The sequence below is a fragment of the Fulmarus glacialis genome, unplaced genomic scaffold, assembly GCF_000690835.1.
Source record: "Fulmarus glacialis isolate BGI_N327 unplaced genomic scaffold, ASM69083v1 scaffold5952, whole genome shotgun sequence".
Lineage (NCBI taxonomy): Eukaryota > Metazoa > Chordata > Aves > Procellariiformes > Procellariidae > Fulmarus > Fulmarus glacialis.
This window is the reverse complement of record NW_009195843.1, coordinates 94,727-110,529: the sequence shown is the minus strand read 5'-3', so window position 1 is coordinate 110,529 and position 15,803 is coordinate 94,727. Positions and strand designations below refer to the sequence as shown.

The following is a 15,803-nucleotide window of genomic DNA, read 5'->3' as shown; positions in this document are numbered from 1 at the left end:
TTTTGTGCAAATTCATACTTGTTATTTTAGCGAGCTGCCTGTTGCCACAGGAGAGCTTTAAATGCTGCTGAAGCCGTTTCCACACGCTGCAGAGTGCAGGGCAGCTCTAAGCGACCAGCAGTGCTCTCTACACTTTGCGAGGTTCAATTTCAATTGAATCTCCTGTGTCCAGTGCTAGCGTCCCAAAAACGTTTCTAAAACCGAGGGAGAGGGCAGCCTCCCACCACGAGGGCGAGGGTGCTACTCGCTGCCTACAACAACGATTTTGGAGCACAACCTGCTCCCTTGACAGATGCCTGGGAGACAGCCACAGGGCAGAGGCTCTATTCCAGAAAGGCATTTGGTACTCTCTACTTCTTATCTCCGTTTCACTGACCTTGCCTATGGGATGGCACTGCTATGCAGCTGTGTGAGCAGCTCAGAAGGACTTGGAAGTGCCTGGTCAGGAGATGATCTCCTCCAATAACTATGCCCTACTGCCAGCTACTAGGCAGATTACAGCAGTTAGCTATTGCCATAAAGGAAATAACATTTATTCTCAAAATTCTACCACCAAGCCCCCCGAAACCACATCCTTATTTTCTGCTGTCACTGTTTTCTTTTTTCCCGAGTCGCTTTGATGGTGGCAATTAATTCACTCAGGCAGGTTGTGCATATTGGAATCTAACCTGTTACTCAAGTACATTATTCTCATTTTTGTAACAACAAAGACATTGATAAATCCTTTGGAGGCAGCTGCTCAGGTTGTGTGGCTGTTCCAATGGAGTGGCTAGGATATATGGAGGATACATGCAGGACAGAGTTTTTCACGAGATTACACAGTATTTTCCTCTTTTTGGACTTTTAAAATATCCAAACTTCAAGGACATGTTAATGCTTTTCTTTTCTGATCCACATCTCTGTCAGATATGGCAGAGAACTAAAAGCCTACAAAGGCTTATGGATGAGCTAAAAACACTCTTCACATTTGCTGTTTTAAGGGGCAAGCATCATGTAAAACATTGTTTCAGTCTTAAGTAAGAAATATATCCTGCTGGTGACCCTACCATTTACTTCACAGTATTCTTGGAGGAAAAGCTCACCTGCAGATGGCTGGAAAGCATTCCTGAAGACCCTTTTTCTTAACTAAAGATCCTTCAAGGCAATACATGATGATGTCCATAACCTTGGAAACAGAAGTTAAAATCATTTAACGTACTGTATTTTATGTTTCATAATAAAAGTTCTAACAGGCAAAAATAGAGAACTTCTGTACCGGACTGCATCTTTGATATCTAACTTTAAAATACAATTGGGATAAAACAAACAAGAACTGTCTTGCATATGATAAGAGTTTACAACAGCAATGGTACTGGCAGCTGGAACCATTCAGAGTACCTGTAAACAGTTATAGAACAACAAACTACTGGTAAACATAAGCTATTGGAGCTCTGTAAGTAGCTCTGGTGTGAAAAAGGCCTCTGGGCATCAGTATTGAAGTTACAAACCTGTTACATCATTTGTATCATTCTTCAACAATATTCATCAGCATCAACTAATGCAACAGATAAAAACATCCACGTGATCCCCCAGGGCGTCCAAGTACCAGTGCAATGAGCACACCGTACCTCCAGCAAATTCTCTTGCTTGGGTTTTTTTCCTCCGACAATGCAATTTAAGTTTTTACAGTTCAAAAAATGAGTTGGGTGGTATAAAACAAATCCTCTTCACACACAAAAAGGTTTATGGGCCGCACAGAAAGAAATTCTATGATCTGACTTCAGGCCAACACGTTATTCACTGTTGCATCAAACCCATATCAAGCAGATATGGCAGAACAGCCTTACCTCCACAAGAAGGTCCACGACATCGGTAGGCATCTTCTCAATAAGTATCTCAATGACTCTCAAGATCTCTCCTTTGGCCCGAGCAAGAGTGGTGGTGTGAATATTCTGCTGAGACTGCGTGTTCGCTGCGAGGGCAGTGTGTCTGTGCACCTACCAAAGAGCAGGGTTACACGTGGAAACTCGGACTCTCTAAATATTCTCCGTCTGTGCTTACAGTTAAACACGTATGTTACATTAAGAAAGACTGTACTAGGCAGAATGTTTTGCTTTGAGACCTATGGATTATTTCCCCTGCCCCGTTACTCATAATCAGTAGAGCCACTAATGGTTATCCTTGGTGTAGTTTTTAAACAAGTGTTTACCTATTTTAAGTAATTCTTAATCCCACAAAACTAAAGGTCAAGATAAGCAAATGCCTGCTGGGTCTTGATTACATGATTTTCACATACCTGAACATCTATCTTTAGGCATTAGACAGCTGCTTTATAACAGGCTTTTTTTAGCTAGCCTCTGAACATGGTCCATCCCCTTGCTTTAGCTCAGCCAAAGCTCCAGGCTGTATCTGGGTTCCCTCAGACGACTCTCAGACAGACCGTGCCCAGCCTACGCTAACCTCACAGCAGCGTCCCTTCCTCCTCACCCTCCAAAGCCCATGGCTAAGTCTCCACTCCCTTTTAATTCATACTTAATGGGGTCATCTGTGCATTGCTTAAAGAAAGCAGGATTCTACACACTGCTATTGGAAGTTTATATAACCAGGATACAACAAATTAAGACAGACACAACTCAGTTAAATATTGGTCCTGTCATAAATTATGGGTGATTTGGATATCTGCAGGCATACAAACTTGCTGTTTCCCTTGCTGGGGAGGAAGGGAGGGACATTTGATTCTCCCTCTCTGTTCGTAAGCCTGGAGCCTCAGAGCTCGGAGGAAAAGCTGCTGCAGCCGAGCTGACTGGCCCTGCTCACCTCCTTGGCGATGGTGGTGATGAAGGCGGGTGGTCTGGCGGTGGCGATGAGGGAGAGAGCGTGCCGCGCCGAGCGGGCAGAGTCGGCGGCCGGGCTCAGGGGCAGCCCCATTGTGATGCTAAACGGGCACCAGACAAAGAGGGGAGAAAGAAAAGGAGCATTAGAAATATAGAGTGAAAAGATTAGAAACAGCTTATAATGTCAGTTCAAGGTCAACGGGAGCACTCAAACAGTTAGAATATAATGGACTTCCAACAATGAGCAGTGATTAGGAGTCAGGGTGTTCTATCATCAAATACAAAATCAAATAATTAACCATGAAGATTGAAAACAGTATGTGCATCTGTCCAAAGTGTTAAAAAGGCCTTGTTAACAAATTATCTGTATGTGCTGAATACATATCACCCAACTGAGGACAAGGCAAATGAAGAACGTCTTCCCAAGAATTTATGGTTTATTCTATTACAACATTTTAAACCCAGGCTGAAAAATCCCCTGTTCATAGTAATTCTCCTTAATTCAGTTAAGCACTGGTTATACGAGGGTAAAACAAGTAGCTTCTTAAAGAACTAAAACCACCAAATCTATTCAGTTTAATTTTATTTACTGCATGACTCAGTTGCAGCAGCATGATGAGATGACAGACAGCCCCATACCTTATGCTTTCTAATTACTGAAATTATTCAAATGCTCTTTAGAATTTCTAACACTGAGGTTTTTACTGCAGTTCTTTGAATAACAGTAAGGGATTAACTGGCATCTAAATTTTCCATACACAATGCTTTTATTTGCTATGACAAGAAAAATGCAAGAAATAATAAGGTAATAACAAGTACCCAATAACTATATTAAGAAAAATAAAATCTAGTATTTGGTAATTGAGAGAATGTGTACCTGACAAAGAAGATACATAAGCTTATTTTTGTCTGAAAGCTTCCTTTCTTAAAATTAACTCCCATTGTTGCATACATCACAGCAGAGCCCAGTTTCGTTAGGCTAGCTGTACATTATCCAGCAATTCTACAAATCCCTCCTGCACTCCCATCCACGGGCCCAGAGCACAGGTACCTCTCCAGGCTAACAACATCGTGCCTTTAGTAAATCAACCTAATACATAACGATATATCTGATCTGTGTTTTAAGGCAGTTCCTACAAGACTACAGAATTCAGCAGCGCTCAAAGGCACTCGGACAACGAGGGTTACAGATCAGGGAAGAGCAGCGTTGTGGCAAGGCAGTATTTCAGCGCTGGCTTCGATGCACTGCAGGCACGCAGGTCTCCCTGGGAGAGGACATTTCTCCAAGGGAAAAGTGCAGCAGTGCAGGGGGAAGAAATGTTGGGGAAAGAGCTATGGGGAAAACAGGGAAGCATGTGCTCCGATATGGAATCGGGCTTTTACAGAAGGGGAGGGAACACTTGGGAACCAGCGTGCTTTGGGATTAAGCTGAAACATTCAGCCTATCCCACAAAGGGAACTTCCTCTGAAATGACTATTGCAGCAAGGAAAGAGAGACCACAAACCAGTTTGCCAGCTCTAAAACATTTTAAAGTTTTCCTGTAACATACAGTCTGATCAATCCTGCTGCTATGATCACACTTCCACCAAGCAGCAAGCAGTAGCCCTTGAAGTCTTTTTAAATAAAAAAAAAGCCAAAACAAAAGAAAGATAGTTTCTTTTGGTCATTCCTGGTATCAGTCCACCATTTGAGTACACTGCAATTCCTCATGGATTTTGCTAAGTCATGAAAAATTATGTTTGAGAATGCACTGAAACCCCTCCCCAGCTATCCCTTCTCTTTGCTATTTTACTTAGAGATTAAGTAACAAAAAAGGTATTAACCTGTAAACAACATATATAGGTTTACTCTTTTTCTGTGGAAATGAAGTACTTTTCTGCATAGAACCACGGGCAGCAATCGCTGCTTCCGAGGCGCAGAGAGGGAGCGGGTCCTCCCACGCCGCATAGGAAGATTGCGGCTCCTGAACACGTGTAAGTGAACGGCATGAACCGGCCAACACAGGGGCATCGAGTTTTAAAGCAGTTCCTACACCTTAGCTGGTTACATTGTGGGTATATGTGAATGCTAAGTGTTAATAAAGTGAAGCTTTTCATTAAAGCAACTATGTCATTCAAGTGCACGTTAACAATACAAGATAGTTTTATTATACGAAAAAAGATAAAATCTGCAGCTTTCTCTACTATCAATGTGATTTCAAATGGTTTAATACTTTGACAGATGCACGAGATAAAAATACATTCAATAAAATGAGTACTAGTCCAGCGAAATAATCTTATCTAGAATCCGCAGTTTCAGAAGAATACCATGCATTTCCAAACGCCGAGGGTGGCCAGGCTGGGTAAGTTATGGCTCATGACAATGCACAACACAGTGACAGCAGAGCACCAGAAAGCACCGCTAGCGGCTCTGCACCACCGGCAACCATAACCGACATCTCTCATTCTGCAGCCTTTACGCATCCGCGCAGTCCCGCTGCTGCCAGAGGGATTACTCGTTTAAGTCAGGGCTGCCACTTGCCACTGCATTAATTTTACACATTTGATGCTGTTAGAACGGCTGAATGGGAACACACTGCTCCAAATCCCCAGCCTGCCTGCAGTAGTTCAGAGGCTGCTGGCCAGAGGTTCAGCTGCGTCCAGGTCTCTCGGCATACCTGGGAGGCAAGGGGCCATAAAATCTCTTCTTACTCCTCTGGACCCACTGGGCTGGTTGGCTTAGCCCTTACTTACACCTTAGAGGAGCCTCAAGACTTCTTTAAACCAGAAAGCTGCCAGCAACCTCTATGGCAGGCAAGCCACAGAAAATAAAAGCAGACGCATGGAGAACAGTATAGTCATTCTACACTTCTACCTCTTTAGCATCTCTATGTGCTTCCAAATTTGTAAAAACTGGTTTATCAGGGTCAACAAAGTTCATTCTGCTCTGAAAACACAACCTGCTCTGAAAAGAAATGAGGGAAAGGAGAAATTGAAACAATGCAAAAGATGTGGAAATCACAATACACGTGTCTTGTACTCCAGGGGCACCAAACCCCCACAAACAATACAGTGTCAGCATTTCCATCATGCTATGCCACAAAGCCCAAGGAGTTCAAACCCACAGGACTCAAAACGGCAAGAAAAAGCATCCGTTCACTTGTTCAAACTCCAAAAATATTTGGGTTAACTTGTCTATTCACCTTGTGACAATAACATTTGAGAGCATCTCTTTTTTCAGGCTAAACCAGAAAAATTATTTATCTTCAACAGAAGTTATTCTGCATTTTCTTAGCTAGAGTTTACTCTAGCATATTTCAGAGCCAGGATGGAGAGCACAAAAGGTGTTTTTTTTTTTTTCCCCCAACACTTCAACAAGAGACCACATGTGAAAATGTGAGTAAGAAAATAAGCGTGATGTGGCACTTTCTCAGATGCACTGAAAATCTCCTCTCGGGCACTATTTGACAGGGTTCTTCTTCCCCAGTGCTCTTTGATTCAAATTTTTTTTTTATAAAGAGTAATAGAAGTTTACAAACCCAACTAGCTGTTGCAAAGTCTGTTTATGTTCTTGTTGAGGATTTAGGTAGCGTGTGGCAACTGAACAGTTACTTTACTTCTCTAATTTAGAGCGAGAGGTGTCTATAGAGGATGACATATTCTCTCTCTCTCTCTTTTTTTTTTTAAAAAGTGTCCTTAAATACAATTCTCTCTGCAGTATCTGATTTTATGTTGTGGCAACTTACAAATTAAATACTTTGCAACAAGAACTTCAGGGTGGTTAATGCATTCTCTGCCAAATGAACTATTTTTCCAGAGCAACAGCAAGATGAGGTATGGATCACCATTTTACAGACCTGAATTCACATAAATACAAACCAAAGTTTATTGTCATTTTCCTTCCCACTCCTCACCATCATTGTATGCATTACAATTACTCAATTTGAAAACCAATAAAGTCTCTGCAACAATAAAGATGTCCCCACTGGCCTATTACTTGCAAAACCATATTTGAATATAACTTAAAAAATCCTGTACGGATGTTAGGGACAGAGGTGCTGAACCAGGAAAAAGGAGGTATCAGAGCCTGGCTTTCAGAGGGGCTCATTATCTCCCCAAAGCAATCAAACCCTCAGGCCTCAGTACTTTTTTCTCTCTAAAAAAGCTTGTGTTTCTGCCAGCAGTACTTTTCCTTACAGGGTGCTTGGTAAAGCGTGCATTTTCCTGAAAAGCAACAGGCTTTCTGTTAATTCATTAGCATGGCGCAGCAGTGGCAGTATGCGGGCAGATTAGCCCCCTCCTGGGGCTGGGCCAGCTGCTCGGCACGTCCTCTTTCAGAGGAAAGCCCTGCGCGATGGGACAGGCACACCGCACCAAAACCCGGAACAAAACCAAAGCAGATGCAAAACTAACGTACAGAGGGAAACGCTGCCTTTCACACCCAGACTTCTATTCTTGTATTGATGAGTTCTAGGACTCCTGTACGTCCAGCGAGAGTCGGCAGCATGTGTTGTGCCGCTTGTCCTCATCCTGCCCCCTGACTTGGCCCTGCGCTGTAAGCAGACATTTGAGGAATCATTTCTGTACACATAACAAACAAAAGGGATGCAGCTTGTGCCGTAACGCATGCCTTTAGCACCAGACACTATATTCTACCTGCAAACAACAGTAAAAAAACTTGGATTTATTACTGTATTTATTTGTGCTCTTGATTTGTGCCTTTTAGCTCATTTCTAGAAGGCTGATCTCAGGGGCCAGTACCCTGCATCATCAGGGAATGATGCCCTCTCCCTTCCCAAATCCATCACCAACTTCCCCCACGCCAGTAATCTGAATATCTTGATTTTTTTGGGAACCAATATACTATTTGAATAATGTTTCCACTGAAATATAGATTATTTTAATAGATAACTTGTTCATATGTTTACCACAGGTTATCACAACTTCAGAGTAATGTTTATGTACTTCCCTATCTACAAAAAAATAAGGAAAATGCATTTGAAAAGCTGATTCTTAAAACAAGTGGAAAAGAACAAGCTACCTGGGCACAGCTGTAGATCATACCTAGGAAAAAGGTAGACGGAAAAGGTTCGATGGCAGTGAACAGAAAATGTAGCGATCGGATCTCTACATTTCTTGACTTCCATAAAGCAATACCAGATGAAAACTTCATGGGACTAAGAATGTGAAATTTCAGCATAAAAGGTAATGATCTTGATTAATCTGTCTTTACTAACTGGACTCAAAAGAAGGAAGCTGAGCACAGACCCAGCTGGTCGCACAGAGATCCCAGAGGGACCTCACAGAGGACATGCTTCCCAGGGATCTGTTGAAGGGTGTAGCGACGGGGCTGTCTCACCTTTCAGGGAAAGCCGCTGTTCTGCAAAATGGACATTCGGCCCCCTCTCTCTCCTCTGGTTGGCGATTTCGCTTTGATGCTCTGCGGTCAGAGGGAGGGGAAAAAAGGGAAGATGGGTATATCCCATCTTATTTAACAGAAACCTCTACATCAATACACCTCAAAAACACTCTTCTTGATACAGGCAGCCTTGAAGTGATGGCTGAACGAACGGGAGGAACCAAACTCCCTCCACAGCATAAAGCCAGCAAGTGTGGTACTCCTCTTCCTCCTCCTCTTCCTCAGCCCCCACGAGAGGCTGCAGGTGCCGATGGACCACTGCCCTTCGTGTGACACAGCTGCAGCTCATCTAGGCTGAGCTCCAGCCTCCTAGAATCAAAGGTCTAAACCAGAACTGACATGGACATAAAGCCCTGCTATTTCCAGGTTTAAATCATTTCTGTAGTGGCAGCGTGCGGTAACGTGCCACATCACCTTTAGTACCAAGTACTCAGCTCATACTTCTCCTTTAAAACCCTCAATTTCAGCAATTGTTTAGGCTATGTTCTAAAAATGTTCCACCGTACTTGGAAACCGGGGATGTCCCTACTATACATCCTACGGCTCCACAGATAGAATCCATAAGAATATAAAAGTAAAGTTTTCCACTAAAGACAACCAAAATTAATGAGATTTAGCCTGATTATTTTAGTACACACACATATATAAAAACATACAGATTGATTGGAATGCAATTTGCTTATTTTGGTATGTTATATCATAATCTTTATCAAACTGTTGCTTGTAATTCAAAGTGCGAAAATAACGGACAGCAATGATCCCTATCGTCATCCATGCCAAGAAATCAAAGCCTAATAAATGCTAGAAAAACACTCTTAATCCTCACAACTGAGCAGTTTCATTCAGCATGGCAGGCTAGCACAGTATAATCTTTGGGGACTAGGATGAACTGGGAGAGTGGAAGAGTTACAAATACCAGAGTTTTGGATAACAGCTCAGATATTTAATTCAGAAGGGAAAAAAGAAAAACACTGCTTTTTTTTTTTGGTCAATAAATGTGAAGTGATTTTTTTTTTTTTTTTTTTTAAAGCAGAAGCTTGACATAAAAGCTCTTTCATAAAACGTTCTTAACATCAGGGAGAGAAGCCAGGCAGCTGCGCGCTGTTATTGTGTACACGGTAAATCAGGCACAAAAAGGGGCAGCTCAGCAGGGCACCGGGAGGGTAAGATGCACACTTAACCCCCTGCACACATTGTTGCTCTATTTCTTTCCATCTTCGTCTGTCTGCAGTCAGTACTGTATCTGTCATGAACGTAACAGGCCATTTTCAATCTAAATCTTGTTATGGATTAATAAGCAAACACTTTCTCGCTTATTATGCAATTTATCATGATGAAAATTGCACTGGGCTCCTCAAGGCTACATGCTGATACATTCATTTATTCAGTGCTCTGTGGATAGAGAGCCATACTAATCTTTATGACAGCTACGGATGTAATCGCAAGATGAAAATGACTTTCTGAAGAACTGCGTTTGCTCGCCTTCTGTAAGTCTACATTTACATACAATAGGGCTTAGGAGATTCTCTGGGAAGGCAAAACATTTGGCTTCTTTTGTCATACTGCAAGAAATAAATGAAGTTCAGACAAATAACAATGTTCATCCAGTTTGTACATATTTCTCCAGAAACACCCCCCCCAACACACAGCAATCATTCATTCTTTAAATCTTGAGGAAATTAAAACTGCTGTATAAAATGGGTCATACCTGCCTTAGTGTAATGTAAAAGAAAGTCAGAAACCTTAACACCTCCACAGATGGATGATAAAATGCATACATGGTATTAAGACAACCCCGGTCAGTTCCTTATTGCATCTAGCATTTAAAATCTGTGTTTTTATAAACAAACATTTGTAAACACATTTGTAAAGTAAAATTAATTCATAACAGAGCAGTTTTCAGAACTGTAAGATTTGAAACTGAGTTCTAAGGTTAAATGCTATTGGCATGTAAAAGCGCTCACAGCATTAAATGTTATTGCTACGAGCAAAAGTAGTTCTTGACTGAAATAGAAAACTAACTGAAAATATAAACACATAGTTTAAGCACTTGACAATAATGCTTATAATTATTTGTAATCATAAGGATATTCTACAGTTTCATATGTTGCAACATAAAAAAGCAGTGCTTACTGTGATTTAGCAAACAATAGCCTTAGAATAAAACGGAAAACTGGCTAATTGTTAAAGGATTTTTTTTTTTAATATCTAAAGTAATATTATTACGGCAATGCTGTAAACAAGAACATCTGTAAGCTAAGCAAAACCCCTCCTTCTGCTAAGCACAGCGTTTCACATGCAGATGACTACCCACCGGACCACTGAAGGCCTACTGCAGTTTTAAAACAATTTTAAAGTACTGCAGACATTTCCTTCTCCTTGAACGTAAAACTTCCACGCGCTTCAGGATATACCCAGAAAGCTTGATAGACATTAGCAATCATCAAGCAAAATATTACCTGATGAAAAATGAACCTCTGCATTTCATGAAAAGAAATACAGTAAAATTAATACCTAAATAATCAATTATGATGACCTCGGCAATTTCAGACACTAGATTTCCCCCCCCCCGCCCCCCGCAAGCAAAAACCTTGCAAAGAAAATATCACAGCCCAGCCAACCATCTTCCTTTAGGAATGAAATTGTTTCCCCATTAATGAACAGTTTATCAATTACTGAATGGTTTACAAATTAAGGAACACCACTAATTAAAATATTATATAGAAAGCACTACATAAATTAAAAATTAAGCATGAAATATGTTAAAACAACCTAGGGAATATTCACACAGTGCTTAGGATGCCAGACTTAGAAAGCACTAAAATTGCAATTGGTGCAGATTAGGAAAGCTCTACTGAAACAAACAGCACCATCGCGATTCACACCGGCGGAAGGTTTTGTTTATATTCTGCACAGAAACACAGCCCATCAGTGCAGATTCAAAATGCAGAACTGCGAATGCAGGTAACAGCTATGCATTTAAGAACAAAAACTTGCTTAACAACAAAAACGTGCTGAGGTTTTATTAGAAAAAAGATCAATGATTTCTATATTTTATGTGATGCAAATTATTATTAAATTTAAATATTTTTAGTAACAGTCATTTTCCAAGTGGATGTCTGCAGAACTTTAATGCTACAGTATTAATTCACACTGACAACCAAATAAATATGAAATTTGTATTTGCTCAAGGCAATCCTCTACCTAGAGCAGAAGCTACATGTTTTGTATGTCCTAACTGGGGACTAATTTGTTCCTATGCAAGAGTTGTGTACCTATGAATGAAAATTTTATCTCAGCGACACTAATGTATATCCACTTACATTTTTCAAGGTTTTCCATTAAAAGCAGGAAGCTTGAAATAGCTTTCAAAGACAATTATATAAAGCATAGTATCATTGTTTTTTCATATAAACGGCTTACTGTGGCTGCTTCTTATAGTGACTTTTTATTTTTTCTTTATTTATACATAGAAATCAGAGCCTCTCCTTTTGCACATTTAACTGGTTTGCTTTTTTTTTTAAATAAAAACTGAATACAGACAAAGTTGTTCAGATACAGATTTAGAATAAATTTCAGACGAGAAGATTAATTTTACAACAAACAATAATAAAAATAAGGACTATACTGCAAAATCCTTTCCTGTGCAAATAGTCCTGTTGTCATTAATCAGATTAATGGTGTGAGTAAAGACTGTTCATGTGAGAATCGGGGCCCCAGTTGAAATTTATTACATTTAGGCCTCAGATGATAAAATTCGTGGGTACTCAAAAAACTGCTACTCACGTCCTGCAAAGTTGCACACATTAAATAAATCCCAAATGCTAGTATTCAAGAATCCCATTATCTTAACACAAAATGCATTAAAAAAAGGTAAGACATTACCTTTATTACACAAGTCATCTTAATGACTTCACTTACGCATTTAGCTATAATTATTTGATTTAGCCATAATTATTTGATGGCATGATTGATAGTACAAGGCACTATCAAGTGTAACAACTTGCATGCATACTTGTGTATATGTAACCAGAAGTTGTACAATTATAGTAATTTTTAAGAAAAGGAACAAATACGCACTTAGAATTCCATGCACAAAAAAAAACCCCACAAAAAACACCACAAAAAAACCCAGTATTACATTTTTTCTGTGTATTTTATGTCGAAGTGTCAGACTTCCTTATGAAATTTGCCCCCCCAACCTCAATTACAAATACCTAATTGAAAAAAGATTTTATTTCAAAGAGGTTAGAATGGAGATATAGGACAGCATACCATATAAATCTTCATTTAGGTCACTTTAATAAGTTGTTCTCTGACCCTAGAGACAGGCTCTAGTCTATTGAGTCTATGATTTCTTAGCAATCCTTACATCTACAAGTTACCTTGATGCTCTTAATAGCGATGCTGTTGGTAAAATAACCACCTTTCCCAAATGTACTTTCCAAAACAATTCACATCCTGACAGGACGGCTTGTAAAACCATGGGAAAAAAATCCATGTATTCAGACACACTGGTGGAAAATACCTTCTGAAAATACTATTTTTACAGTTAAGAAAGGGTAAAAAAATATTATTTTAAAGACAGACAGACATATTTTAGATATTAAAAATGTTCAACTTGCTTCTTTTCTCAAAATTACTAGCAATATGACCGGGAAATTAATGCCATGTAGCCCCAGGCAACGCCTACCAAGCGTTTGGTGTCTCCCAGTTTAGATGGGGTGACTCCCCGTGCCAAGAGAAGCCAGCACCGCAGCACCACTGCGCACAACCGACCGGGTCTCTCCCGCCGTGGTTAAACCCTCTCCTTTCCGAGATTGCCCACCAGAGCTGCCTGAGACTGCAAACCAAGCAAGACTACAGCAGACTTGAAATTCTAAGTTACATGGTACTGGTTCAAATGCAAAACTCGAAAGAGGGAGTTATTGCTTGTCCCACCTTCCTGCCAAGTACCACAGCCATCAGGATTTGAACCACCTGCTGCAAAACCTAGATCCACAGGTCAGATGCAAGGGGTTTATATAAGCTAATAAATGAGATACCTACTTAGCAAGCTGTTTCTCCGCATCAGCACAGAGCTCCAGAAGGCCCATCAACACGGCGGAGACATCCATGTAGGGCTCCCAGACGGTAAAGCCGCGGCCGATGAGGTCGATGGCGGTTCTGCGGATGGTGCTGTGCGCGGGCAGCTTGGGGCTGGGTGGCTGCAGCAGCAGAAACGTCAGTGCCTTGCCTGCCATGCAGAGCGGGAGAGAACGGGACAGTGAAAAGAGAGCTGCAGAATTGATTTTGCCTTGTTTGCAAATATTTGCTACTGAGAAACACGTAGTATGGAAGCCTGCTCATAAGTCACCACATTAAGGCTTTATCTCACCAAGAAAGCGCAGAAGCTTCCATCTGCAGGATCTTCCCAAAGCCAGCGAAAAGGAGAAAGACATGGTTCTGTGGGTGTCAGTTGTGTTAACTGCAGGGTATGTGATGCCCAGAGACTCCCTGTGCCGTGGATTTCATACAGGATGGCAACCCACAGCAGTCCTCAAATGCGGACACTAACGACACTCCGAAAGGCAGGGGATAGTAGTATAGACCGACTCAGATAAACAGTACCCACGCTCCCCCTCAGCACTCTTGGCTCAACGGGCAGCAGAAGGCAGGGAGACTGTTCTGGTACGCATGACCATAGGATGGATCGGAAGCGTGCACCCGTTAGCAATGCTGCAACCCCGCCAGTCGCTGCCGACAAGATTTTTAAAGCATTCTCAATGGCAATGACGGCCAGTTTGTTACTGGAACTCATCAGCCTACACAGCACAGCTATCTGAATCAAACAGTCCCATGCCAATACTGCCAGTGTTGAGTCTTAAACACGGTATTTCCACTACAAGAGAAATAGTACTAGGTATTTTTGGAAAAAAAATAAGTCTACACGCCTAAATATTTCTGCCTGAAAATTGTGCAAAAAAGTCAGAAGAAATCAAAACTGAAATGATAAAATAAATCAAAATGAAACGACAAAAAAATCCTCCCCTCAATAGACACTTGCTAAGAAAACCCTGAAAATCTGTAATAGTATTAACATAGGTAATAAAGTTTTCAGAAAAAGAGGTAGATCATTTTGAAAGGATATCTAAGAAAATATCAGTTAAAATAAACCATGTTGAGATTACACACTTTTTCATCAGTATCCTGGCTGCAGCTAGCAGCAGTTCATGCTAGATGTGCTTAACTGAGTGAGAAACAGCAAAAATAAGTCACTGAAGTCACCAAAACTCTCCACTAAAACAACCGCTCGTTTCCAAACGTGCCACGCGCCTGCCCGTGCAGGGGCTTACATGAGGTGGCACAATCAGCTCTGTTCTTTAATTAAAATCCTGTGCTACACCATGACATCACCTCAGTAATCGGCAGAGATGACATTTAATTTAAGTGAACTAACTATCTGGGGACACAGCTGCAGCGACTAACACTGCGAGAACGATGCTCTCGGCGCGATGTTGTATTCCCCCTTTCCGCAGAGCCGGCGGTGAGCACGGCTCCGCGGCAGCGGCCGTTCACCGCAGGGAGAGCTGCCGCCCGGCGCTCTCTCCCAGCAAACCTCCGGCAAGCAGAAACAGAAACGCGCAAGCAAAACACATATTGACAAGCTGATCAACTGGGACAAGGAGCTCAGGGCATTTGCCTACTTGTCCTGCTCTTGCCCCAGTACGAATTCAGGAGGGGAAACAGCAGAGAAGAAAGCTCCTTGGCCTGTCACCGAAATGCTCAGCAGCATCAGCTCCCAGCCGTGGGCGATTTGGGAACCAGATACCCAATTTTACAGCAAGGATTTTTCTTCCTTGCAAAATACACCTTCCTACTGGCACCTCCTCAATGTCAGATGCAAAGGGATTGGTAATGCTTTATTTGGGAAAGGGAATGAAATTATTTGTAAAGCCACTGTATCACTCTGTCTCAGGATGTACAACGGATGTTGTTTGGGACCACTTCTGCTCCCAGATCTCAGCACCTCCAGAACCCTGCCTAGGTCTTCTGCTAGGGAAACACTCGACAGCACGTGAGTATTTAAATAACAATACCACCCTACGTACTTGAGCAGAAATCTCCCTGATGTGGGGCCCACAAATAAGCTGTATGTTGAGAAGAGTTGCCTGAAAGTTCACAAGGAGATGTATATTTTCACCATTCCAGTATCGCACCTCAGTAAATGAACATTAGACATATATAAAAAAAAGCAATTAAAACCGAGAATTGGCTCTCAAATAGGAAATGTACTCAGTCTGGTTTAGTCCATTTTTATAGACCCACTGCCAGTCTTGTCTCATGCATATCTTACACATGAACTTTTTTTTTTTTAATTATTATTATTATTGATGCAGTGCTCTCAGGTTTTGGGGCAGGGCTGTCGCAGCACTGTGGTTTGTTTTGAGCCGTGCCATTTTCCTGATGCTGAGCACTGGTGGATAAAACAGGCAGCTCTCAGGAAAGGGCAGAAAGCGCCCAGTACTGGGGGAGGCTCTGGACCCCTAGACTGATGAGCTGCGCTCGCTTTTTGACCTGTAACTCTGTGTTTTTAAAGAATAACCGTGGCA

At 41.5% G+C, this 15,803-nt stretch overlaps 1 protein-coding gene across 2 annotated transcripts in view; it reads right to left on the bottom strand.

The window, feature by feature from the left end:
* WDR7 (WD repeat domain 7) overlaps positions 1-15,803 on the bottom strand; it is a 132,393-nt gene that overhangs the window by 34,425 nt on the left and 82,165 nt on the right. For both annotated transcript variants that reach the window (XM_009588221.1, XM_009588222.1), the window contains 4 exons: positions 13,261-13,447; positions 2,797-2,914; positions 1,827-1,976; positions 1,083-1,165 (listed from right to left, as the gene is read on the bottom strand). In XM_009588221.1, the coding sequence (XP_009586516.1) occupies positions 1,083-1,165; positions 1,827-1,976; positions 2,797-2,914; positions 13,261-13,447 (538 nt within the window). The remainder of the gene's footprint in view (positions 1-1,082; positions 1,166-1,826; positions 1,977-2,796; positions 2,915-13,260; positions 13,448-15,803) is intronic.